Here is a 27,989-nt window from a genome sequence, read left to right as displayed (position 1 = left end):
TATGCTTTACAAGCAGAGAGGGGAAACTACTGAGGACGTTGTCATAGCAACCGTAAACTTACAGTTTCTCAACAACTGGCGTTAGCTTCTTCAGCTAAATTTATGTTGAAAAACGAATACGTCGTGTGTTTGCCCATCTCAAACGGGCTTTCTTGTGATAATGGAAGCTAAACCTCATGTTTCGGGGACAACATCCAAGATAATTCCTCTTGCCTTACCCAAAGGAACGGAAAAGTTGTGTGAACTTTGTCAAAGAGCAGCGAACCTTCAATGCACCAAGTGTCGGGTCACCTTTTACTGGTAAGATCGAGTTATCCCATCTAGCGTTAGCTCTTTTATCGTGAGACGTTAAGGCTGTTCACGGCTGTCAGACCATGGATTTATGAAAGCATGATTTCTTGGGTCTTGTTTTCCTTTTGTGTGAACTTGGCCAAACCATGTCTACGGTTTGGACGTTAGGTGGCAGTGTTAGCCATATTTTTTCACAGCAAAAATAACAGAACACGTTGGCATGAAGATCGTTCATGTGACTGTGTCGTCAGGGGGGGGGGGGGGAAGGAACTTAGTCTGTGGGGAGGAACAGCTGAAAATGAAGTAACCGCAACGGTTATTTTTGTTCATGTGAGTGTAGGGAGTTTGTGCCTGCGTCTGGTCGATCATTTGAGTTAGTCAGCATCAGCTTTTTTTTATGTAAGCCAACATTACTTTTGGCATAGATGGATATCTCTGCGATTACAGATCACAAGATGGTACTCGGTGAAATCCTCATTGGCACAGTATGGGGAGTGAAGAGAAGCATGTGGTGACACCCCTTCCTGTAGGGATTTATGCAAAGGGATGAGCCACTAAACCCAGTCTCTTAAAGGGAGCTTAAAGCCACTTATTGTGCTTGCTTCCCTCTCAGCCTTTAAAATTAACTACAAGTCAAGCACATTTCTTGAATTAAATGAAAAATTGTAGCCTATAAGTCACTGAACTATAACGTTACCTCAAAACAAGGGATCCAGGGGAGCAAAACGAGAGTTTCCATTAAGACTGAAGCAAATAATGTAGGTTATACATGTTGCCAGTTAAGAGTTGAGTTAGCGTTTGGTCTTTGTCAGAGCAACATCATTTTTATCTATTTGGAACAGGTTACTTTGACTCAAAAAAAGACAATCACATTGTTAGGGGTAAAATGGTTTATTGGAGGCCTAATGAGCCATATCATATTATCAGGCTGCAGTCGCCCTGCATCCTGAGAAGAACCCTTGATCTCTGTGTGTCTGTGCACTTGTCTGTACGTGTCTACATATACACACACAAGCTATCTCAGTGCTACTGTTGATGTGACGTGGCCAGATCACTGCCTGCTCGCTGTTTCTGTCTATAGTCCAGAAACACAAATACAGTGGAGTGAGCACACATGCTCCTCAGTACAAAAAATGCAAGGAAAACCAAACTGTTTCCACAGAAGTGTGCAGGAGAGGAGAGCCAGATGAACAAAATTACAGACCAGTTATGTAATGGCATACAATTTAGTATGCCCTCTGTGCACTCAGATGATATTTTCTAAATGGTATAGTGGTTCTGCTTTGAAAATGTTAGCACTTCACTTCAAACCAACTGATATATACTGTAAAGAAACATTTCACTCTTAATGGTACACATTATCATATCTGTCTTTCGATCTGAAGTCAGTCTGATCCACACTTTTCAACCATTCTTACCAAGGCTACTGTTCTACACTTGCAGTATAAGTTGCAGCTCAGCTGTTCAGATCATAGCAGGGAAAAGAGGTTCTTGATCAACAGCTTGATTCCTGAGTCAACATCAGCCACATTGTGCCCAGAGGGGAGATTCAATATACATAAAAAAGCAAGTTTCACACAAAGCCTTGAGGACTCTGTGGATCTAAGGTGGCTGGAGGGAGAGAAAGAAACTGAGGGAGTCAGTTTGGGAATATAAAAATGAACTAAAGTTGCAGCCCTTTTTAAAAATCTTTAATCTTTTATTTCTCAGTGATGCAGAGCACCAGCAGGCGGATTGGGTGGGGATCCATGAGAGAATCTGTCAGTTGCTTGTTCCCATTCGCGCATCGTCTGTCTTAAGTCTCCAGCGGGCTGGCCACATTGAAATGCAGCTTAAAAAGGTGAGAATGTATGTGATGCATTGGGACCAAGACACATACAGTACAGTATGTACAGCTTATCTCTCCCCTTCTACACAGTGCAGATGCTTTGCTGCTTGCTCTCGCCTCTGCTTGCATTCTTTTGCTGATATTGTTATTTTTTGTTTTGTTTGTTTTTTCTGCTAGAATTTATGAGCAGAGCCTCCTGGATACTTATAAATCATTGGGACAGTAATTTATCTAGATAAAGTAGACTATTGCCATATTTTAAACACTTTTATGACCTCCACAGTACTATGTTAGCATGGCCTACCAACAGCACAAGCCTGTACTGCCTGTACCCTTCTCCATGTACGACTTCCACAAACTTCTAAAAAAAATTGCAGTGCTGGAAAACAAAATCCACCAGTTAGAAGTGAATGTGGAAGTGAATGAACTATGTGGGAATGACACTACTTTACCATGGACTCAAATCAGTGGACAAGAGCATGCTAACACACGGCTAATTAGCACTAACAAGACTACCAAGAAACGGGAGGGCTGTGTACCGGGTAATAAATCTACAAGTGTTAGTCCTCCCTGGAACTCTTTTAGAGCAAAGCCTAAGAGTAAATCATTTCCCTGGGAAATGGGAGGACGAGGCAGAGCCCAGCGCCCTGAGATTTGTGATGTGACTGGCTTGCCTGCATTAGCATCCACGCAGAGCGCCTCTTCCCCCTGTTCTTAGTATGACACAGCTGTGAAAGGAAAAGTTAGCAACAAACTTCCCCAACAATCAAGTGTGCAATTGAAGAACAGATTTGTTCCACTACTGCAGGACCCTGGATCTCCATCTGATGACCTGGGTATCCTCTCATCTTCACACAGCAGGGTGATGACTGAGAGTAAATCAGAGAGTAAAAGGCTACAGGGAAAGCTAATGACAGGGCCTCAAACTCTGATTGTGGGTGACTTTGCTGTAAAAGATGTAAGAAGCATGTGCACTAAGAACACCAAAATACTCTGCTTTCCCAAGGATATGGGCTTTCACTTGGCAGAAAGAATCCTGTATATCGTGGCTGCACATCCAACTGTGAAAAACAGTGTGAAGTACTGAAATGAGACTTTTTTCAACTTTTTCTGGGACCGCAGACATATTTTTAAGGCAGATGGACTTTACATTAAGTCAAAAGTAAAATTGTTGATCTCTAACCTATTTTACTTCCTGCGTCACCCATCTGTTCCGTCTGCCAAGGACAAGAGACAAGAGGGATCAAAACAAGAAGAAGACATAACACAATGCAGCAGAAACCTTGAAAGAGAGCCACCTCAGCCCCGCCTGAAGAGAGTTTTAATCATGACATCAGAGCCGAGAGGAAGAGTCCCCCCCCCCAACAACCACCTGTGAAGATTCACCTTCTTATTCACCACCTCCTCTTCAGTTACACTTTCTTCCTCCTCCCCCCTCTTGGAATTCACTGACCAGATGAAACAGCTGGTCACTGCTGGGACCAAAGTTACCCCCAGGCCTTTCCCTCAGACTACTCCCATTTTCTCTCCCCTAAACCCCCCTCTGTGTCCCACCATTAGCATTAAGTACTCAGCCAGTTTTGACACATTTGTCAGTTACGGCGCCGGACCCCTCCCCCCCTCTACAACGTTGTTTGTCTCCCCAGCCTGATAAAAGCACAGCACGTTAAGTTATTTGTGTACAAAATACAGCAAGCTCTAACTACAAGTTTAATGGCACTCATGACTCTTCCCAGGACAAGCCGGGGTCCTGTGTGCCGGTAGCTTTCTCAATTCCTGTCTTGATAGGTAATAGAAATAGAATGGTGAATCTGCTGAAGCACTGAACTGATTCTGCAAATTTATGAAATTTAGCATCCATTTCTCATCAGCCACAGCCTGTCGCAAAAATTGGGCAGATAATGCACAACACACTAATTTTAAGTGTTATGAAACGTCAGGTCTTTGGCAGAAAAAACATTTTATCATCAAGCACAATCTTGATTTCATGTTTTGAACTGAAATTTTGTTTAATGATTCCCTCCAATGCAAGAAGATATCTTATGAAAATTTTGCTTCTTTTGAATATGTGGCTCTTCAGTTGAATTCCTCTTCTCGAGCTATATTTCTAAATATCTACAGGCCACCTAAATACTTTGCAAACTTTTTTGATGACTGAACTGAACTGCTGTCTATAATCTGTATTGACTTTGACTGTGTAGTTACTGTTGGGGATTTAACATTCATGTTGACAACCCCCAGGACAGAAGGACTAAAGAACTGTGTTGTGTTTTTGATAACAATGGACTGACTCAGCATGTGACCAACATTTTCAAAGTTGTGGTGACTGATGTTGCTCTCTCTGATCATTCCTGTGTTTTCTTTGAGAATGCTATCTCCATGCACACAAATGTTCAAACAGAGGTAATCAAAAAACGGTATATCACTGAAAATACCAGTAAAATATTTATTCAGGCTTTCTCTTCCACATCCGCCCTCTCTTGGGTCTTAGTCATTGAGCTTGTAGATAATTACAATTCTAAAATAACAAATGTTATTGATACCATTGCACCCACTAAGGTGAATGTGGCCTCTGGTAAGAAAATATCTCCATGGAGAAATGCCATGCTGGTAAGAATCACAGACTGTCTATAACAAGTAAGAAAACAAGTAAAGAAATGTCATAAAAGAGTGTCATAAAGCTGAATACAGGTGGCACAAAACAAATCTCCAGGTTCATTATGACATCTATAAAGAGACAATTTGCATTTATAATTTGGAACTGAGAAATGCAAGATGGTCCTTCTTCTCTGACATCATCGCCAAAAACACTAATAATGCATGTGCCTTGTTTACTACTGTCGACAGGTCAACAAACCCTCCTGTGTCAGTATCTCTGAACTTCTATATACCAGGGCCTGCAATGAATTTGCCTCCTTCTTCACTGACAAAATTCAGAAAAATAGACTCCACATGTTGTCCATGTGTCCTCTTAAAATCAATTCAAATAGCATCACACAATTTGATCCTATCAACCAGAAAAACTTGGAGGACATTATACAACATCTGAAATCCTTCTCCTGCTGTCTTGATATTTTGCGAACAGGCATTTTTCAAAAATGCATGGCCTCAGATCTGAGGCATTGTCAACACGTCTTTTCTCTCAGATGTCTTCCCACAGGCCCTGAAAACTGCAGTCATCAAGCCACTCTTAAAAAAGAACAATCTAGACACTTCACTAATGCACTAATCAAACCTCCAGTTTTTAAGTAAAATCATTTAAAAAGCTGTTTTTCAACAGCACTAAACAACTGTTTTGATGTCTTCCAGTCAGGATTTCGACCACACCACAGCAGTGAGACTGCTCTTGTTATGGTCTTCAATGACATCCACTTAAACACGGACAGTGGCAGAATTTCAGTCTTAGTATTAATGGATCTCAGTGCTGCATTCGACACGGTCGACCACAGCACATTACTAGAAGGAATGAAAAACTTGGTGGGACTTTCTGGCACAGTACTAAACTGGTTTGAATCCTACTTAAAGGAGCAGTGTGTAAGATTTAGTGGCATCTCGCGAAAAACGTGAAAGGCCTGATCTAGAGCCAGTGTTTTGTTTGTCCGTTCTGGGCTACTGTAGAAACATGGCGGTGCAACATGGCAGCCTCTGTAGAATGTAGATAAAAATGGCTTATTCTAAGGTAATGAAAACACAATGATTCTTATTTTCAGGTGATTATACCCTAATGAAAACATACTTAAATATTATATTCCATCTCTGCCAATAACGCCTCATAAATGTTACAAGCTAAGACCAAAAACGTGGATCACATCACTCCAGTTCTGAGGTCATTACACTGGCTTCCTGTCTGTCAAAGAAGTGATTTTAAAACACTGCTGTTGGTTTATAAAGTACTGAATGATTTAGTGCCAAAGTACATTTCTGATCTTCTGCTGAACCATCCAGACCTCTCAGGTCGTCTGGGACAGGTCTGCTTTCTGTCCCCAGAGTCAAAACTAAACATGGAGAAGCAACGTTAAGTTTTTATGCACCACATATCTGGAACAAACTGCCAGTAAACTGCAACTCTCAGTTCTTTTAAATCAAGGCTGAAGACGTTTCTGTTTGCCGCTGCCTTTTATTAAATCAAATTTGAGGCTTTTGATTAATATCTTGCACTGTAACTTTTACTCTCCTGTTTTATCTTACTTTTGTTTTCTATTTAACTATTTTTAATTGTATTTAAATGTTTTTTATTGCCCTATGTTGCTTTTACATTTTGTCTTGATGCCTTTTGTTTTATGTAAAGCACTTCGAATTGCCTTGTTGTTGAAATGTGCTGTACAAATAAACTTGCCTTGCCGTACAGTGTAGACATCTTGTTTTAAGTTTGAGTCTAGTTTATATTTCTCACTGTCAAGGAAAATGCAAAGAAAAACATGAATTCTGAAAACTATATCTCCAGGCCATGACATGTTTTGAATTTTTTTCTCAGAAGTCTGTCTAAGATTAATCATTTCTTTTCAAATGGTCTAGTGTTTAGCTTCCAGGTATTTAGTTTTAGCTTTCCTAATTTCATATGACTGAAGATGCCAAATCCAAACCTGGAGCACACAATAAAATGGTAGAATTAACAACAAAAAACTGCGTAGATTCTGAGAAATGATTTACATGTACATGTTCATGTAGACTGTGCTACCTTTCCAGAAACAGCAATGGAAAAGTCATAGAATTTAAACAGCAAAAACACAAAAGAACCCTGGATCTCCGTTGTCACCTTACCCCTCTTCTTTCCTTTCTTTTACTTTACAAGCGTGAGTGAAAATGTTGTGAAACACATTTAGAATAGATGGAGGGACAACTGGGCTGATATTTTAGTTGAAGAGGTGGGGAAGAAGAAGAGAGAGGAGTTTTACAGTCTCAGTTCTACCTCTTCAGCCGTTCTTCGCTAATTATTTGGTTTACTCCTGTGAACTATTATGTAATATTCCTGGAAGTGGAGTCTGATGAATTAATGTATGGTAAAATTAACCTGACCTGTACCTTGGGTTTGGTCCCCTACTCAGGCGGAGCTGATTGAGATTTGCAGGTTGGTGGCTCAGAGCAAGCTTTCTGAGGGGAAACACCAGGAGGCTCTGCCTGCCGCCCAGTTCTGCCTGCGTTGTTGTTTAGACGTCCATGGCCCCAGTACTGTTCAAATGGTCCCTGCCTACCTGCTGCTGGCTGAGGCCAACATGGGTGAGGAAGGAGCACAAAATGGTTTCTCAGCTCAAATTGTCTCCTTCCTCCTTCCCATATACAGTGTTTAATGCATGTCTCTGTGTGTGTGTGTGTGTGTGTGTGTGTGTGTGTGTGTGTGTGTATTTGTACTTGCATTTCCAGGTTTGGGTAATCTAGCCCTGGTGGCGGAGCTCCTGTCCCAGGCAGAGTGGGCGGTGTTGAAGAACCCAGAATGTGGTCATGCAGTCCACCACCGGCTGCACAGAAGCCTGGGCCGCCTCCACACAGCAACTGGAAACCTGGAAACAGCTCTACTTAACTTTGCAAATGATGTCTGTGTCATAATTAGCACACTCACCAGAAATGGCTTCAGTGCATTAAGTATTTTCAACTGTTTAATAACCTGAGTGAGAATAACACTATGTGGTGTACATTGTTTATCTCTCAGTATGTACAATATTGTGTTCCTTTCATGTCATGTGCACCCACCCAACACTGTAAATCCCCAGTATATATGAACATACCTTGTAAAAAAGCTAATTTCTCTGATGTTTTTTTAGATATACTTTGCCAGTGAGGAGTATGGTCTGGATAGCACAGTCACCTGTGGTGGCTACTTTCTCATGGCTGATGTGTTTGCCAAACAGGGGAAGATGCCTATTGCTCGTTCCTTGTACTCTGAGGTAAAATAAAATAGATGATGATGTGGCAATTTGACCAAATACATTTTTTTTTTGTGTTTCATTGTTTATCTTCTCTTGCTCATATTGTAGGTGGCACACACTTGGCACTGTCATCTCACCAAACTCCTCAAGACCCACGTCCAAAATGTCCAAAATCCTGACATGTTGTTGGAGCCCTCTTATGGTACATCTTGTCATATCAAATATGCGCAATATAAATGTAATATAGAACCATATAAAACCATACATTTAGATTTTGTCACTCTATCCAATTCTACAGTACTATTCAAACACGGTGCAGAATCAGAAAATTACATCACCAATCCATCATTTGCTCCACCCACTAAACAGCAGAGAGCTCCATTGGTGTATCACTGAAAAAATAAGGTCAACAGTACTATATTTAGCTGAGCTGTCTTGCTGTGCAATCTGAAAGCTAAACCCCAGATTTACACTAGTATGCTTAGGGCTGACTAGAGACCAGTGCTGACACATATCTGGCTGTGCAGCATCCGCACCACTACCCTCTATTGTAGCTGCCGCCCTACATATGATGCTAAGCCTGGGATGTTTACTGATGAAAAGTGAGTGTGGAAGGGAAGGATGCTTACACAAACTATACAGAAGATACAGACAGACCTGAATTCTATGTTGACCTCTATTAAAGGCATAAATACTAGTTTTTCTAATTTTCAAGTGTGTGTGCATTTATGCCCATGGTAATATGCTGTAAAAGCTAAAGCATTTTTGTCTCTGTCCATAACTTCCATTTAGACAAAGCTCAGCAAGTTGAAGTGGACGAGATGTTAAGAACCATGTTGGAATTTGAGCAGAATGACTCCAGAAAAGACTCAGCTCAGATTGCACTGGTGGCCCACTGCCTGGCCATACTGTGGTTCCTGGAAGGAGACTCCCTAAAGGTGAGACACCTGACGAGGTGACCAGACATTAAAGATTCAGTTTGACACAGTGACACAGTTCCCCATTACCCCCTTGTGCGCCTCCATCTCAAGATGGGATTATCTCTAATTGGTAAAGCCGTAAAGATGAGGCGGGAATTAGAGGGAGTTGACGGGACTGTTTTGACACTCTGACTTCCGCCTTGGTTTCCAGTCTCTCTGTTATTCCACTGGAGGCTATTTGTGTGTGTGTAAACTGCACCTCTTTAGATGTGGGATGAATGAGCAGATCTCTAGTGTGTCATGCCATCTGAGAGAATGAGGCAGCAATGGTGTAGTGAATGTGTCCATACCACTGACTGTACAGGAAGTTCTGTACCAGAGAGGTGACTGCCACAGACTTAAAACCTAGCCTCACTCTAGCAAACAGTAAAGTCATGTTTTTATCTGGTGGTTTGGTGGGTTGTTAGGGTTAGATGAAATACATTTTTTTTAACTTCACCAACAGCTAGACCAGAGTTCCAAAACTACTGGAAGGAAATGCTGAACGCATCAAGGCTTTTTTTTTTTAATGGTGCCTTTTGGTAAAAATGTTCAGCCATTTAAGCCCTGGTGCCAAGCAGAACCAAAATAACATGAGTTAGCACAGTTATCCCCTGCTGTTAAATACTTTCAGGGGCAAATAGCAGCTGTAGGAATAAGGGCCAGGGCTCACCATGCCAGGATGATGCCTAAGTTAACTAGCCTGAAGGTCGTTCCAACTGATTGAAGAATATCTTCAGTTTTCCATAGGGAGGTCAGAGTGTACTGTCAGCTATAACAAAGTGTCCTCAGAGTTAGAGGGACTCTGTCTTCTCAAAGACACTTCTGCTGGGTGGATGCTTCCTGACATGGGTGTGTGTGTGTGTGTGTGTGTGTGTGTCAGGGTACCCTGGCTGAAGGATGATTTACTCACACTCTGTGGCACCCATCCACAAGTCTACTATTCAGTTCAACTGTCTCCTTTTCCTTATGTTGTTTCTTCGTGTAGTCGTGCACAATGGTAATTTTGGTTGTAGTTCGACTTCTGCCCATGTTCTTGTCCACGTCATAGTTCCATTGTGGGTTGCAGTGCTAGTGCTGTATTTTGAAAAAAACATACAGTTGTTATCATTAGGATGTCTAGTTATTGTGAGGGAATTGTGGTTAAATTCTTTCACTTTTATCTGTGATTAAAGGTGTTGTTGCAAGGATGGAAGAAACGTTGGATAAGAGAGCCTATGGCTTAGTGTATCAGCCTTGTATTCACTGCAGAGAAAGCTGTGGGTGGATATAACACTTAACACACAAACACTTGAGTAACGCATATAAAATACATATTCCCAGCTGTTTACAAATCCTAAGAAATGGCAGGAATTCCATGGATGCCACTGCAAACCTCAACGAATTCCACATTGATCTTGGCATGTTTCCATCAGCATGCATGGTTTTGTCAACATTATCAAACAATGCTTTTATATCCTCATTTTCTCTCAATTACAAAATATAAAGGACAGGTTAACAGCGTAGCAAATCTGGATGTCGGAAGGATAAAGTGGGATAAGTTGACAGGGTTGCAGTCCAAGTTTTAGTGATATTATTATATAAGTCAGCTTTGCTCTCCCAAGAGAGTGTAACAGCTGCAGCTGCTGTGTTTGTATCCGTTTGTATTTGTGTGCCAGGCACTGGGATTTGGCAACAAGGCCCTGCAGGCCAGCCAGCTGATACCAAACCATGACCTGACAGAGCCCATCCAGGGCCTGCTGCAGCTGGTGCAGAGTCTGCAGACAGAACCACATCCTGGTTCTGTCTAGTCACCATACCTACCCTGCCCATCCCTCTGCTTGGAGATCTGCTCCATCAGGACATCTGTTTAGCCCCACACTGATTCACCCATGTAAATATTGAAACCACTGAAAAGGTAATAAATAAAAAATGTATGAGTAAAGAGCTTATGATGTCATTTAGGGTTTATCCAGATGTTGTGAATTGGTATTGTAAGCAGATAATGAAAAAAATATATGGGGAAGGAAAATGACATGTGCACTCACCCTACATATCTCTAAGCAAATAAGGAAGTGGAGACACATTTGCATTGGTTTTGAATGACTCATCTTTATTTTAATCTAAAAAAAAGAGGGATATATATTTACATAATTTTGAACATTTGTGAATTACATGATTTTGGGATCCAGTTTTAACACTGTCAGAATGATACAGAACAGAATAATGATGAGGGCATTTGCTAAAATCTTTTTTTATGCAATGTTTTTGCTTATCTTGTACCTTGCAGTCCAGAATCTTTTCATCAATTCACCATATGCAGATAGAATTAAAGATAAGATTTCTAATGTCTACATATCATCAACAGACAGCTGAATTTTTCCCCTAAAGCATAACCATGTTCCTCCTGCAAACCAAAGTATATTGTAAACCTTTAAGCAAACCTCAGGTTCGTTTTAACACATTGACATAAAATGAACCTGATGATTGCTGTGAAATCCTACACATATTATACAATTCTGAAACATTTATTCATTATATCAAAACAAAGAATCACTTTTAAAATCATCTCACCACTAGTGTTATTTGTACTGAATTATACAACAAAATGTTTGTTTTTTGGCATTCAATTTCATTTTTGTGTTGAGAGGCAGCAAAACATGGAAACACTTGTATTTCCACATATTCCCTTTTTAATTTTTGAGCCAAATATACATTAGCAGCAGTTTGGAATTAAAGAGTAACCTTGTGCTCTGTTTTGTTGTACACAGTGACTAGTCCAGAGGTCCCTACATGTTTGTTCCAGGCTGGCTAAGCACCACACAGGCCAATACAGTTTCGATCATTTCATGATTTACACACATTTTTTTCTTCCTTCCTGTCACTAGCATGAGGTACCCATTTCTTTCAGTAGCTTCCATGCCTTGTATCCACTGTATCATGGCCACTGATATATAAAGACCAAGCAGAAAGAAACCCAACTGAACTTGGACCTTAATGTTTCCAATGGAAACCAGACAATGAAAAGGCATTTTGAAAGTTGTTAGGGCACAGTTAAATGAACCTTCAATGGCTAGATGTGCTGTCTGCATATGGATGATGTATAAACTACAGATTTAAAGAACAGGGGCTGTAAGAGAGAAATGAACATTTCACTCTTTTCTATGGCTGTCTTTTTAATGTCTTGAAAGGATATGTGATTTACACTTATGTATACAATGTAGAATGACACAGGCTTCAATACAATGACGAAGACTTAAAAAAATAGGGGACAACAACAACTGGAGATAGTTCACCCACATAAGCTTTTATGTTGGGATGTGACTCGTTGATGATTAAGCCCACCGGCCCTTGCATGTCAGGAGAGTGGACATCAGCGGATTTCACAGTTTGTTTGTCAGATACTTTCATTATATAGATACCAGACAACATCACAGTAGTGTAAATGGTGTTATTCTCTCAGTGGAGCCACTGTGATCACTTGATAGCAGACTTAAAATAAAAGCTGCCTTTCCTGTTGTCTGGCGGGTTTAGATTTGGCACCCTCAAGCAGGTCCATTAAATTCCAGTCAGTTAGTAAATTCGGCCCACAAAAAAGGAAAATAAAATCAAGCCTCACAGCGGTTTCACTTTATTGAGACAATATTAGTGCACACAAACCACTTTTTCTTTAAAAATACCATAAATTAGGAAGAAAACAAGGAACAAGCAAGGAAAAAAAGTGCATGTTAACCATGGTATACACCACATTGTCTTATACTGTAGTTTACAACCTTTTTTTCATTGTTGTTTGTATTGTATCTTTTTGTCTGCCTATAGGTATGTGTTGTGTTTTTGACATGTCTCTATCTCGGATGGATATGTCGTGCCTTTGGGGGTCAGGGGTGAGATCCAGGCTGCTTCCCTGAGTTGTGTTCAACAGAAAGGGTTATGAGCCTAAAAATATCGACGTCACTACGTGGAACAACTTAGGGTTTACATTTGTGCTTTTGATCAGAGCTGTAAATTATTCTTAATGAATGGCGTTTACCCCAGCGTACCCTACCTCTATGTTGATGGTTATTTCAGAAAGCGTACAGGAGGTAAATCAACAGGAACAAAAACCGTAAGCAATGAGCTCTTAGCCACTGAAATCCCTTGATTTTTTCCCTCTTTTCTAAGGAAAGAAAAAGTAACATTCTAATTAAAGAGACTGCAAAAATATAGTTTCCATTTTTTATTTGTACATCATGCCAACATATTTTGTGGGTTAGGATACTTCATTTTTATTAAAAAACAAGGCGAAAACAATAAAAGTAAAATCTACAAATCATATGACTGAGAAATCACATCTAACCAAATCCAGAAATATTAGCACCAAATTTCAGTTTCAGCGTTTCGATATTGCAGGTCTGTACAAACAGGTTTGTCCACAATAGCTTATGAAGGTTTCAATGTTGGCAGTTATTTCAGCCGTTCCAGTTTCATCAGCTGGACACTAGTATGCACTGAAGCTAATTCACTACCTAAATATTTACAAAAAAGCTAAGAAGAAATTAAAAATATTACACAACTACCTTTTTAGCTCTTAGACATAAAGGGAAGGAACACCTGGTATATCAGGGGCCATTTGAAAACCACAAGGATCCTGGCTGATATGTACTGTATGTTTGAATATCTGTCATCCTATGGCAGTGAGAAGTCACTGTTTTGAGGTATATTTTGTTCACAGGTGAAGATGCAGCTTTCAAACTCTGTCTCATGTTTCTTATATATGACATCTGAGCGAGAAAACAAATGCATCTGTTTATCATAAAGTGCTAGACATTGAATGAATTTTAAAAAGCAGCAGACTGCTGCTGCTGGCAAGGCGAATCAAACAAGTTATCTAGGAATGTAAAATTAAAAATCGAGTAATGGCACTCAATTCATTTTTATATTCCAGATTGTGACTCTTATTATGTTATTTCTACTACCTTGCACAGGTTAGGGCAGTTTTGCTTACATTTCCATTAGCCTGCTTCATTCACAGTGAACAGAGAATTAATTTATGGACACCGTGTTAGCACCCTGAATGATTTTTCTGGTGCTATAGGTTTGTAATCTGGCTTAATAATATTCTTATTTATTCATGAAAGGTGAATCATTCTGACACCACAACATCAGCCTCTTATTCACTGTGAATGTAGCAGCTCCAGCTAAATTTCAATATCAGCGATTCAAAATTGGGATTTTATGGATTTTAATTAGAGTGTTTACAATCTGTTTTAGTTGGATTTACAACATATGACATATTGTCATGTAATGAATTCATCTCTCATGAATTATGAATAGCAGTACATTTGACATGAAATCCCTCCATCTCCAGTTGCTGCAGGATGGTCCATATCCTGTTCTGTGTCCTTGACAGGTGCCCTACATTGCTACATTGGAACTGACAGTATAATGTGCCTAGCATGAGGATGTATTCCTCTCCCAAGGAGCTCATCACTTGAAAGAAACACTTCATTTCGCCTACAACCCACCAAACCTGACTACAGTCTCAGCAGGAAACCCCCTTTTTTTGACAACATACTGTAGATTCTCCTTTAAATAATGTTATCGTGTTCTAAGGATAAAAATATGGCCATCGTATGCCTTCATGGGAATCCCAAACCCACCCAAAAAACATAGTCACCCTCACTATTTTGCAAAAAAGAAACTAGGAGAGGTCATTTTTGGCAGTTATCTTATGTATTATATCCCACTCTATCCCACCATGCTGCAGTGTAAGCTAGGTTTGGATAGTGGGGTTTGCAGTTTGGGAGTAGAGGGGCAAAGCGAGGAGAGTCAGGGGAGCAGCCTCAGATCTTTGTTTTTTTAAGGGAGTTAGTAGGAGAAGGCTCCTGTTTTGGTGTTTGTATTTCTTTTTTTTTTGTTTGTGTCTGTATGTGTGTTCGTTTTTTCTCTGCTCTTGATTTTGCATTTAACATCCTATGTTTTAATAGTTTTTGGACTGATATGTGTTTTTAAAAGGAATGTATGTTGCCATGCGTACAGGTGTGCGTATGCGTGTTATGTATTTGTGTGTGCATGAAGCTGCTTGGATCTCACTCAGTCAATAACTTGATCTCATTGGCAAGGAGGGTGTTGAAATTGTAGGCTGGATCAGGGAGGTCAGGGAGATCGGGCAGGGTCGGGGCTGTGGACTGGCGGGGTGAGGACTGGGAGGGCTCGGCCAGCTCTGGGTCACTCTCGCTGGAAGTAGAACCCACGCTCATGTTGCAGACGGCCTCGGGTAGCGAGCCGCCACCAGCGGGCACAGGGCACACCTCAGGCTCACTGCTGGTCTCACTGGTACTCGACACAACGGACAGTAGGGACATCTTACGGGTGAGGCGGCTGGGGAGCATCGACAAGGCGTAGTCTGCGACAATCCCTGCCACATCCATGCCACAGGCCTGGTCGAATGCGATGAAGCCCACATTGGCATTGGCCTCGCAGACCACAAATGAGCCATCATTGAGCTGCAGGAGATCAATGCCACACACATCCATGCCGAGGATGTTAGACACCTCTATGGCCAGCTGCTTGCCCTGCTCACTCAGTGGGCACATCATACCTACACCACCTAACAGTCCAGAGAGAGACATCAAGCTGGTTAATACCAACCACAATCATTCATTCACTTCACCATCCAGATTGTCAAAAATACTTGATTTAAGAAGAAGAATTTTGCTATTTAAAATATTCAGTATCATAGAATCAAATACCACATCAGATCCACCTAGAGTCAGTGCATCATGATCGGTTACATAAGTGCAGAATAATCTGATGACTGATGTCCTAAATATGTCACAGCGCATTACAGCCTCAACTAGACCAAAACTGCTCATGCTCTGACATTGAAAATCAGCTTCAGCAGCTGGAATGCTGCGTCACTTGATGTCTCTAGGGTAGATTCAGCACATGCTTGTTGATTTGGCACAGTTTCCCAAAAGTGGTTTATGGATCAGATGCAGCGTTATACTTGATCAAAAATGTAGCAATCCAGTGACCCCTTAAATGTGGCACATAGAGCAGTAGCTGAACAAAATACGACACAGTTCATGTTTTTTCTAAAGGCCTTTGTTAATAATTAATGCCTGTCATCTATTACTTTTATATATCTAAAAAAACTTGGTCCCTGAAAACTGCCCTGTCTCTAAATCTTAATAATAACCAGAACAGCTTTGGTTCTCCAAGAACAGTGGGGCCATTTAACCACACGACTAGAAATAAAACATTACAAGACTCAAGGACACTCAAAACAAATCTCATATAATCCAAATAATCAGTACATTAAACGTAACCCCATTAAAAACAGACTAGTCTTGCAAACTTAAGAAATGTTCTAGTGTAGCAGTGCTGGCATTGTTGGTAACTGTAATAAGGAGAAGGGAGAGCAAGTTCAGTCATGTAATATGTGTGTGATAGTGTTCAGTAGTTTAGTAATTCAGTGTGTCATCAATGACTCTTTGGCGTCTGCCTACCCAGGGAGCAGTTGCTCTGCATGCGACCATCAGTGGAGCAGCGTAGCATTGAGCCGATGACACGGCCGCCCACCAGGACCACCCGCACATCACGGCCATGCGACTCCTTGACATACTCTTGAAACAGGTAGGGGGTATCGTGGCGGATCAAGTGGCACAGATCTGTCAGGTGGTGTTTGTCCCGTGCCAGGAACACAGCCTTGCCTGGGAGAGGGAAGGAGATATAAAATAAACAAAGGAAGGAAAGATGAGCTAGTTTTCAAGTTGCCAGGACAACTAGACCTGTTTACAGTATATTAACATGAAAGTAAGATGGTTGCAGGGTCTGACATTTGTGGAATATTAGTTGATGTTGCATAAGTTTTGCTGATAAGACGCTGCTTTTTCTGACTTATGCCAGTCCCTGTTTCTCATATAATGGATAGGACACTCCTCTTAGCAGCCACAGAACTGCTTCTCACAGAGGATAGAAGACGTCGATTTTAATTAGCACCTCATGGCTCCGTCTCCTGGTTGTCAAGCCCTCTGACCCCTGTTTCAGCACCAGGGAAAATCATGTGATTGCTGTGTTTATATGTGCACATTGTGTGTAAGTGACAATCCGAACAAGATGACAGGCAGATCCCTTGGTAACATCATGGAGATGGACAGTGGCAGACATGATGTAACACAAGTCAAAAACAAGACACGCAAGGAATCATGGTCCTGTGACACACATGAACATGACTTTGACTTTGTACTGATGATACTAAAACATTGCCTTGACAATGTGCACCCAAAGGCATACACTATGTTGTGAATTACAATATTTCACATCCCAACAACTGGCCAGTAAGAGCACATGACATGTAAATGTGGAATCTAGTATTGACCTATTAATACCAATGATTTTGAAAGAACCCTTTATATTTGCTCATAAGAAGGAAGGCATCAGTCAATGGCCAACCGCAGAGAGGAGGAAAGCAACCCTTGAGACGCCAAACTCCATAAAAAGGGCCAAGATAGTGGTTGACCAACGGCTGCTTTCCCTAACAATGCACTGTGATGGCAGCCTGGGCTAGCTGAGGTCCATTGTTATTCCTTCACACAATGGCAGAGCCAGTCAAGTGTCGATAACTATGAATAGGAAAGGGCTAATGGGTCAGCAGACACTGGGGCTTATCTCCTGGAAGCACAACATTAATGGCAAGGCTAAAAAGTTTGTGAGTCCCACACAAACCCCCTGTGACTTCAGGCAAAATGAGGAAATTAAGGTAAATTTGTAAACTACAAACTAAAATGATTAACCTAGCAGCTATACTGCAAGCATTACAAGCTTCTGTTTTGTGTTTGTCGCAGCACCACAGTCCTAATCATATAACACTCTGTCAGTGAATTTCATATAAAGGGTGGACTGAGCTGCCTGCAGTGTACAGATTTCTGAGGTGTGGTGTAGTGAATAGAGCTGGTGACAGGAAGAAATACACTGATGGTCTTACCTCTGTGGCCACGTGCATTCTTCACCACCACAGGATAGCCCAGTGGCTCTGCCTCGTCAATCATCTTACGGAAGTTGTCATGCCCTCCTGGGAAATGCCCATGCACACAAACACAAAGCAGGCACACACACAAACATGCAGCCACACAGAGGTGTAAAATATATTTTAAAAAATGTATTTGTTTTGATAGCATAGCTCACACATAACTGCCTTACTGAGCAGGGTGGGGGAAGGGACTGTTGCCCGTTGCTATGGCAACAGAGGTGACTCAAAACAGCAAGGCTGTAGAAATGTTGTCCTAAGCTTATACTTATTTTGCTGCTTGATTCATGAGATTGGAACAGAGCAGTCACTGAAGGATGCATTAATGTGAAGCAGCTGACCATATCTGACACGGATTCAGAATGGCAGCTTGTAGCAACAGATGTGCTTTCTCTGCTTTGGCTTGAGAAAAATGTGTAAAAATAATGAAAAATGGAGGTGTTAATAACTTCTTTCCCCTTGCTCTCTCCGTCTCCACTTCCCTGTCTCTACCATCTTTGTTTGCCTGTCTGGTCTTATCTGGCATTCAGTCAAAGGACCAGATGTGAACTACCCTGTCACACGGCTTTTTCCAGATGCACTCATTCACATGTGTTTTCAGTGAGAGGGAGAAAGAACAGAGGGAGGAGAGGAGGAGAGAGAGTGGACAGCAAATGTGGGTCCAACCATGTCATAAGCTGCTGAGGTAGAGAGAAGGAGGGAGGCAATGGCATCTTTTATTTTGAAAAATCATGAGGGGGCATGGGGTGGGGCATTGGGGTGGTGTTACATAAGCTCTCCAGCCGCTCTGCATGCATTGCCTAGCTACTGTGCAGAGAGACGAATGGAATGTAGGCCAAACACTCCTCCTCTTTCTTTCTCTCTCTCTGTCTGTATCCGTCTTTTTCTGATCTCACAAACACCACAGCGCTGTGGATTTTTGGAAAACAGAAAGAAATGTGTGGTGTTGGTTGTCAGCCTTTGTTTTGTCTTATAAAATCAACAAACTGCAACTAATAAAAACAGCAGTCTGGTTTGTGCTGTGAGGGCTGCATCCCCACGTACCCTGCCTTTATCGACAGTAGGTTAAAAACCACTGCTGTTAGAGACATTGTGAAAATTATAAATATACTGTATGTGGTTTAGTGGACAGCTATGACGATTTGACCAGGAATGTAAATGAGATTTTCTCTCTGTTGTTTCTGTTGAGTAATTCCAGTGAAATGGTGATTGTCTGACTGATGGCTTATTAATCTTTTATATAGACACATGTGGACTAAAGCCTGTTATGCAACTAATATGATTGAAATGTCAAACAAACCCCAACATATTTGACACAAAGCAGTGCTGGTGTTTATGCTAATATCCATTTTACTATAAATGATGCAGTTATATTCTCTTATAGTTTGTTTATACATACTTACAGACAGACAATCGTTACATCTGTTTTGTTTCCCATAATCTGTAGCTTGTGTTTACTCACTTTCACTTAATTTGACTAAAATGCTAAAAGTCATGTCACTGACCTAAGCAGCAAGAGCGGTCCACAAAAGTTTTAGTAAACACAAATCATAATGGAAACAAAGAAACTGATGTATGAAACGATTTACCCTTTGAAGCTGGGTTTACTGGGTCTGTGGGACTTTTTATAAGAAGTTGTCCAGCAGGTGCTGTGATAGACACCTCTATTAGAGCCAGGGTGTCTTTCTTTATTCTCTTGTGCATTTGTGTGTAACACTTATTTTATGTACTCTGCTCAGGGAATTACAGTCTGCATTCTGTTGTCTGCACAGAGCCCCAAGAGCTCTACATAAGGGACAATGAAGCATGGACTCAGCATCATCCAACTCAAGGCCTGTAGTTGTTGACCACACACTGCGAAGTAGATGTATTAATAAAGCCAGCTGCATCACACACATTCATCAACTGACTTCCTGATTATAGTCATGGAGAACCACACTGCTTCAGATGTCTTAGTAACAACAACGCAGTGCTACCACAACACATCAACACTGTGAAAAAGATAAATGTCAAGTATTGATTTACCGTAGGAGAAGGTGTCAGGAAGAGGCACCCCATGGCCAGCCAGCTCCTGAAAGGTCCAGAACTTGTTGACACAGTTAAGTATGGCCTGGGGCCGGTTGATCAGCCGGCAGCCCATCTTCTCCAGGTGGCGCAGCACAGTGATGTCACTATCTGACTGCACCCAGGGCGTGGGCACCCGTACCACCACCACCTGCGGATAAGATGTCACCAATTCCTGCTCCACTCGCAGACCTGGAGGGTGATGTGGTGGTGGGGGAGTGGACAGAGGAGTGATTGGAGGGTGGAAACAAGATGACCATCATTAGACAAAAATCCCTTTTTTGTTTAATTTGGTTGTCAGCCTGTGGGTATACAAATTAGAAAAAAAACTTTGGACCTGAACCTCATACATGCAATAAATTCTTCAGAGCACTCAATACAATTCTGAGCCACTTATACAGAGAACTTACTCATATCCAGTCTGTTTCTAGCACTCATGGAACCAGAGCCATCAGCCAACTGGCTTGTAAGGTGTCATTGTTTATAGCTACCATTACATTCTAAAAATCATATTTACCATAGCTGGAAATATTGTGAACGTGGTTGGTGAGATTTGGAATCCATCATCTACTGGTAGAAAAGTTTACTCTTCTTATAGAGACTGCTGGACACTGCTCCGATCGTCACCCCACAGCTCTGACTGAGAGTTGGCCGGGTTACAGGACCAGGCAGAGGCAGCCAGCTCCACGGCTGGTGGTGTTAAGCCATGAATTTGGAACCTGCCTTGCCAGCTGATACAATTATTTACATGCTGCCCATGTCCATATACAGCACTCCCCTGCAGTGCTGCCAGCTCCTCTGCCTTTTGGGCCAATACTGTCTTCCCCTTCGACTGAGAAAGCGATAGATATCCTTGCTGATGTGCTGACACTATGTAGGGCAGTGGGGTAGGGAGAGATGTCTGAAACCCCAAGGGTGCATATATTGAATTTAATCACACATGAACACACATCAGGAGGAAAAGCATGATTAGAAACACTATATTGTATGTAATAAAATATTTGTTTAGTTTAGGTCTTTCAAAATTTCAGGATATTTTTGACTACACAGGATCGGCAGAACAGAACATTTTGAAATAACAGAATATTGCCTTGATATTTGCCAAACACAGATGGCAAATTCACCAGCCATAGCCAAAGATTTGGCAGCATTTTACTGGTGACTGGTGTTACTTTGTCACCCTGGATGAGAAGAGGAAACAGAGACAGACTGTGAGATTTTTGAGCAGGTGATGCGACCCAGCAGCTCATCAGGAAGAACAGACTGGGTGACAACAAAACCTGTGTGTACATGCAGGTATGCACATACTGTATATATGTACGGGAAAGAGGGGAGGAGACACATTTGTCACTAGTACAGCACTTCACCTCTACCGTGACCTGATTTTCAGCCATCTTAGAATCTGCAGGCTCACAATAGTGACAGCGCCACTGGCTGAGCTCATCAGAGGCCATATTAACCATATTAAGCTTGATGGACCAACACTTGTTTTTAAGGTCATTCTGTGCACAGACAGGTAGAGGAGAGAACAAGAGAAAGGCAGCAGGCAGAAAAGGTCAGAGATGTCTTGTAGCCTTAACACGGGGGAAGGGAGGGAAGGGAGGAGGAAATAGAGGCGCATGAAAAAGCCATGAAAAGACTGCCACCCCTCCCCTTTTCTCTTCCTCCTCACAATCTCAGTATAGAAGCAGGAGGATTCACTGTCTCTCCAGCCCTATTCAACACTCTCACACACTGCTCCGATTGTGCAGCCATTGAGAGCACTATGAGTGGTGTTACAGTGGGAAGTGTCAGGGGATGTGGTCTCATGGTTTTTGACAGACAGTATTCACTGTTCATGGTGCTCGTCTCCATCTCCAGGGGAACCAAACAGAGACCAATGAGGCAGCAAGATGAATCAGTCCTATTCATTTGTGCAAGTGTTCGTGTGCACTGCACTATCTGTCATGTGACCATGCAAAAACATTCAGAAGCCCTCCTGACCATTTCGGTGTGTAACAAGGGCAACATAGGTTTTTGTGTGACAATGTCTACATTTATTGTGGGTGGGGCCTGAATATAGTTATAACTGTTGGGATTTTTTCTTACTTCTATGACAAACCGTCATGTTTAATCCTTCAAAAGGACTGTATACTGTGTGCGCGTCCCATTTTCAATCTGCCTGACAAAGATAACAAGCATTCTATGCATTCCGCTGCAACGTCACAAAGCAGGCGATGTGCACTGTACCAATGTTTGACTGGTGGGTCCTGCCAGCCGTAAATGCAGTCTCAGTCTGGGTCTGGGTATCCTGTCTAAATTAGCCTGATGGGGCAGCAGGTTCTGCCACGGTTTCTTCTGGCTCGGTTTGGGCTAACAATACCTTCAATGGTCTATATGCATATCTGTCATCAGACACAAACATATACTGTAGGCCTACTGTGAGGCCAAGCAAAAAACCCTTTTGTTCATTGAGCACAGAGGCCACGTAAACCTGCATATCCTCTGTGAGTTAGCATGCGTACTGTATATCTGACAGCTACTTTGCCATTTACAGTACTTGAACTAACTGAGGCAGGCAAGCCATATCATGAGACAACAAAATGATTTGGCCAAGGCTGAATTGCATGAAAACACACAAACTCATTAAACTGTCACTGAATATTTCAATATTAGTGTGTACTATATTTCAGATGAGATTTAGCGTGGTCATGACACCCAATTCTGTAATCTAAACTGATAATGCCCTAGAAAGTATAAGACATGTTTATGAAGATTTTTTTGAAGACATCAGTTTTCTTCACACTTCACAGCAACATGCAGTCAAATGTGGTTAACATCTGTTTGTTTATTTAACCTGTGATGTGGCATGTACAGTACTATAGTGATGAATATCACAAAATACTAAATTACTCCAGAATACATTGTTACTTTCTAACTTGGCAATGAATTACTACAGTAAATTACTATTAATACTTACGAGTAATACAACTTGTTATTATCAATTTTGTTGTAGGGAATGGAGGAGTAAGTACTTGGGTATAGTGGCAGAGTGAGTCTATTCACTCTCTCAATATTTTGTATCCACAAGCCACAGTGCACAAACAAAAAAATAAACCTGTTATTTTAACTGATGTTTCTTTGACATCTCCAAATGATTTTTCATTAGCTACTGGTAATACTGGTAAGTCAAGAAGTATTGGGTGGCGGCTGATTTCTGACCTGACCTCTTGTGGGGTGTGCCATTCATGTGGTATGACAGGAAAGTCAGAGAACAAAAAGACAGTGATGCGATATCACTCAGCATCAGAAAGTATGAAGTTAGAAGGTTTAGAGTCCAGTAATCATAGAGCAGACACTGTTCTCTTTGGCTACTGCAACTATGCAAATTGCAAACTTAAGTGCTTATTTGCGGTATGACCATATATAAAAAGAAAGGCTGAACATTCACAACAACATAGTTAGATTTGATGGAAAGATGTATCAGCCACTCATGCCCTAATGAGGATCTGCTTTTCTAGGAATAGTGTTTTCAGGTACAACAGTAACAGTAAAAATATTTTCCAGGGTGTGTCAGTTAATGTTGCTGTCAGATGAAGTATTAGCTCCCTGCCCGTTGACACAACTAGTAATGACTTAGAGCCACTCTTTGGCAACACCAATAAAATGCAAATATACTTATTCAGGCTGCATTTGAGAACCTGATCATGAGATACTGCTGGCTGTTTTCCTTTAGGGCTGTGACATGTAATCAAGCCACAGCCCCAGAAAGACTGTGCATTCTCTTTATTATCTTAAAACTAAGCATGTATAAAATGCAAGTGTTATTTTTCAACCAAAAACCTAAAGTGTGGGGTAAACAACAGTGGGATAATACTGCGATCAAGACCCATCAAATCTCCCTAATTTATGGCATGAACTAGCTCCTTTCCCACCTGTAAAATAACAGAAAATTGATTAATTTACATCTACAGCTTAATGATTTACATCTACAGCTTGTTGATTTACATCTACACCTTGTAGATGTAAATCAAGTTAAAAACTATAACACGGATGGATTGGCATCTACATTATCTCAACCCCATGTATGTCGATGCTGATCCACACTCACAACTGGTGGTAAATTAAGATACTGAGCCCGTTCACTGACATAGGAGTGTTGCATTTATCATCTTTGGGGTAAAAGTGTGCCCACTGGCATGTGCAAGGATCACAAAGGATTGTAACATCAATTCATATCCGGTCTCTGTTTAAACATCTCGCAGTGCAAATCATGGGATGTGAAATGCCTCTAGCAAGCTGAATGCTGGATTTGACTGTCTTATGTGAGGGGCCGTCATTGTGGTGTGTGTGTGTGTGTGTGTGTGTGCGCGTACTCATTTCTCCTCCTGGGGACACACTGAACTCATTAACTTCAGTGGGAAATGTGGATCTCAACGTGACTTGAGAACACACAAATGAGTCAAGAGAATGAGAAACCTTTGAAATACCAAGCTGTAAAATGTGTTATCAGTTTAAGATTGCGATTATATTCTGACCTCCCTTAAAAACAATTACTATGTGTGCAAGAACTTTTTTTGGTTTAGGTTGTTAATGTAGTATCTACTACTAGTGGACTACTTATCTTTGAACCAGTTCTGGTATCAGAGTCCCCTTTTTTATATCTGTTTCCCATATGATTTTTACTTTGAAATGCCATGTATTCATTTTGGGACAAAATGTTTCTTTTTCCTCTTTCCGCATCCTCTAAACATTGTTGTTTTGTAAATAAATTTAAGAAGTAGCTTGTTTAATATCAAATGACGTGTAAATGTTAAATCTATACACATTTTATTCAAATGTAAATTTCCCAAGACAATACGACAGTAGTGGTGAATACCTTTAACCACTTAAAGAGGTGGTCAGTGACCACAAGGGCATTATTGATCACATTACGGTGAAATACTACTTGTGTTTCGAATGCAGAAACAATGAAGATCTTGATCTCGTCTCAGTCACTGCACATATAGTTGTCTTTCCTAATATTTATCTTCAATTCCAGAACTGCCTTAACACGTTTATTGCCTCTGGTGCTGTACGCTTATGCTTACTCACATGCAGTCAAGCTGCCAATTCCTGTTTGGACCCAGACTAGGTGTAAAAGAAGTGTAGGTAATGCATATGTAGATAAAAGCTGCTAATGCTAGCTGTACAAGACCAGTATGCACCTCAAGACCCCCAGCCACAGAGTATGTACTCTATGGCTTCCTGTGTAGCAAACATAGCATGGCCAATCTGTCCACTGGCTGTTAATCTGTGATGTCAAGCCAAGGCTCAGAAGACATTTACTGTAGGCAGACCTGGGGCATGCATGGATTACAGGTCATGCTAATTGCCCTGCTCCAGTTGCGTGTATCTTGGTAAGCTACAGGTCTAAATAGCCACCTACCTACCTACCTACCTGCGTTGGCTAATATGCTCTTATTTTCAGGGTGTCTCCTAGATGTATTTAGCATTTTATGATACTACAGATTAGCCTATTTTTTTTAGATCGGATTATCTAGCCATAGTAGCAAAAACTGCATTTTAATGCAATTTTCATGTAGGTATTCTGTATGAATGCAACAAATAGCCAACTCTAGGATTTGTTTGTGTTCAGAAATATTCCTTTGGTTGTACTATGGTATGTGAATGCATTCCACTTTAATACTCCATTGTTAGCATTTAAAACCCCATGTTGAGTATAAAGCTTTGCCATGCTGTACAGTAGACCTGATGTAATACTAGGTAGTCTGTGAGGGACGTGCTGCCCAATCACACCCCTATTCATCACACATCCTCTCCCAACTATTCAGCCTCTGCCAAACCCAGCCTACACGTTTGTGTGTTAATTGAGACCTACAGGCCTCTTATCTGGTGACACGGCCCCACTTCACACTGCCTTGACGAATTCCATGTGTGTCTGTTTGTTGAGAGTTCCTACTGTTACCATCACTTTAACAAGGCCCCCTGAGTCAGTACTGTAAAATGTTGTCATGTCATAACAAGCAGAACACAAACAATGTGTTCTGGACAAAGCAGTACCAAAATTACAGCAAGAGATTGATTGAAGATCTGTCACCATGACATAATGTAGGCAGCATAGATAAAGAAAGATATACAGAGACCCAGACCGATTAGTAGATTAACCTGATACATGGTTAACTGATTTCAGTTTTGATAGTCAATATACCATTTTAGGAATTTATCAAGTAATAACAATAAACAGGTCCTGGTTATGGATGCACTGATGCAATATTTGCTTAATGACTTCCTTCTTTTAATCTGAAAAGTTTGGCTTCTGGTTAGACAATGATATCACTTTGATTGCTGTTATATCTAATGTGCATTCCATTACTACCTTTACGTTTTTAAACATTTTATATTTAATTGATCACTCAAATTCGACTAGTCTAGTGCTTGCGACCATTTCTGTATGCGATAACATGTTTACATGCGTGTGTGTATTTTCTTTCTCTCGACTAACGTTATTTCGAGAGGAACTATGCCTGGTGCCAGGTTTCCACATGAAAAACCTAGGTGAACATGTGAGAGAATATCATAAAACCTACAACTTCAACCTTAGAGCGACGCAGTGTGCAGTAAAATTACACCAGTTCAATTTGTTTTTTTTTTTTTAAAAACGACTATCCCTGTTGCTTAAGTAAATATTATCATCCACGAAATTGTTGGGATTGCAACGTATTCAGCGAAATTAAATCAAGCATAATCGCTCCCCTCAGTCTGGAGGCGGTCTAGCTGGAAAGTGGGTTAGGCGGTCACGGCTGTGGTTACACTTCGCTTCCTTGCTAGCAGGCAGACCGGGCTAGCCCTCTCCTTGCTTTACGGCAGTGTAACGATAGTCCCCAAACAATAACGTTAACCGTCTGCCATTAACTTTTTGGGACGCGTACAGCACTGTTGATCTAAAATAATCCCAGTTATACTGCATTTACACTACATCATTTACACAGTTTACGACCAGACATTGGCAACTTTGATTAATCGTGTGATACTTGCCTAATTGTCCCTCGCTGATCGTAAGCACAATTTGGTCCATGAGAAGAGAGCGGAATTCAACATCCTCGTCGGCGCAGCGCTCCTTCAGTGCCCGGAGGATCTGAACTTGAGGATACTCCTGACTGATACGCCGGTCGGTCACGAACCAAACCCGAGAACACATTTTAGATGCGTGGATTCAAAAAATCCGGCTTAAAACACACAGTTGTAGCTGTGGAGGCAGGTGTGTGTGGTGGCAGCGAGTGAACCGAAGATTGGGCGGCAGTAGAATAGCACAGGGACGCTCACACAATGGAGACCTCGGCGGTTAGCGGTGCGAGCAGACTGTGATGTGGCTAAAACAGGACCACGGGTCAACCGTTGTCTGGACCGAACCGGCTAGGATGAATACTCTTCTTTATCACCTTTGTTTCCCTTCGTTTGCAGCCATTTAGTCTTCCCGGGGCGCAGTTAGTTGAATCCAGACCGCGCAGCGAGCCGAAAAAACGGTATGTTTACCTGCAGAAACGTGTCTCTTTCAACCGAGATGCAGCTCTTGGCACTATTTGCCCGCCGGGGCAAACAAAGCTCAAGCTGTGCCGCTTTATATCTTCCACTTGCCGATTCAAAACTACCAATGAAGTTTTCCCGCGATCGCAGCGGTTGTATGGTGTTGCAAACCGATAAGTCGCCGGTTTGTTACAAAAAACTAAGCTAACCCGCATCGACTACCCTCTCGGCTCCGTTTGGCTGCTATCCACGAGGTGCTGGTGCTGAAAGGTGCACGCGCTTCGTTTACAACTCAACTTCTGCGCGAATCCGTGCACATATTACAGGGGGCATGTGTTGTACGGAGTTCTGCTTGCCCGCCAAGAACTGCATCCCCGCTCGCGGGAGCGCGCACAGCTAAAGCGAAAACTACCAAACATTGTAATGATTTATATGGCTAAGTAATGTTTAAAATGGTATAATCTTATTTGTGGGGTTCTTCAATGCTG

General features: G+C 41.5%; 2 protein-coding genes across 4 annotated transcripts; one reads left to right on the top strand and one right to left on the bottom strand.

Annotated features, from left to right (window-relative positions):
* Positions 1-26: 26 nt before the first annotated feature.
* Positions 27-19,826, top strand: zmynd12 (zinc finger, MYND-type containing 12). 3 transcript variants are annotated; one of them, XM_044210645.1, is made up of 9 exons: positions 29-300; positions 2,002-2,131; positions 7,165-7,336; positions 7,481-7,650; positions 7,879-8,001; positions 8,092-8,185; positions 8,776-8,921; positions 10,601-10,839; positions 19,704-19,826. In XM_044210645.1, the coding sequence occupies exons 1-8, from the start codon at positions 161-163 to the stop codon at positions 10,730-10,732; spliced, it is 1,107 nt and encodes a 368-aa protein (XP_044066580.1). In that variant the 5' UTR covers positions 29-160; the 3' UTR covers positions 10,733-10,839; positions 19,704-19,826. The 3 variants fall into 3 exon arrangements, with proteins under 3 accessions (XP_044066582.1, XP_044066581.1, XP_044066580.1); XM_044210647.1 differs by lacking the exon at positions 10,601-10,839 and having other exon boundaries at positions 27-300; XM_044210646.1 differs by lacking the exon at positions 10,601-10,839 and having other exon boundaries at positions 27-300; positions 19,671-19,826.
* rimkla (ribosomal modification protein rimK-like family member A) lies at positions 11,014-27,989 on the bottom strand. Its single transcript, XM_044210644.1, has 5 exons — positions 27,013-27,989; positions 19,957-20,187; positions 17,890-17,976; positions 16,412-16,615; positions 11,014-15,510 (listed from the first exon to the last, which is right to left on the bottom strand). Exons 1-5 carry the CDS (start codon positions 27,173-27,175, stop codon positions 14,990-14,992), a joined length of 1,206 nt encoding a protein of 401 aa, XP_044066579.1. The 5' UTR covers positions 27,176-27,989; the 3' UTR covers positions 11,014-14,989.

The sequence above is a fragment of the Siniperca chuatsi genome, linkage group LG10, assembly GCF_020085105.1.
Source record: "Siniperca chuatsi isolate FFG_IHB_CAS linkage group LG10, ASM2008510v1, whole genome shotgun sequence".
Lineage (NCBI taxonomy): Eukaryota > Metazoa > Chordata > Actinopteri > Centrarchiformes > Sinipercidae > Siniperca > Siniperca chuatsi.
The sequence above is the reverse complement of the archived record's forward strand: the minus strand, read 5'-3'. Positions and strand labels throughout refer to the sequence as shown.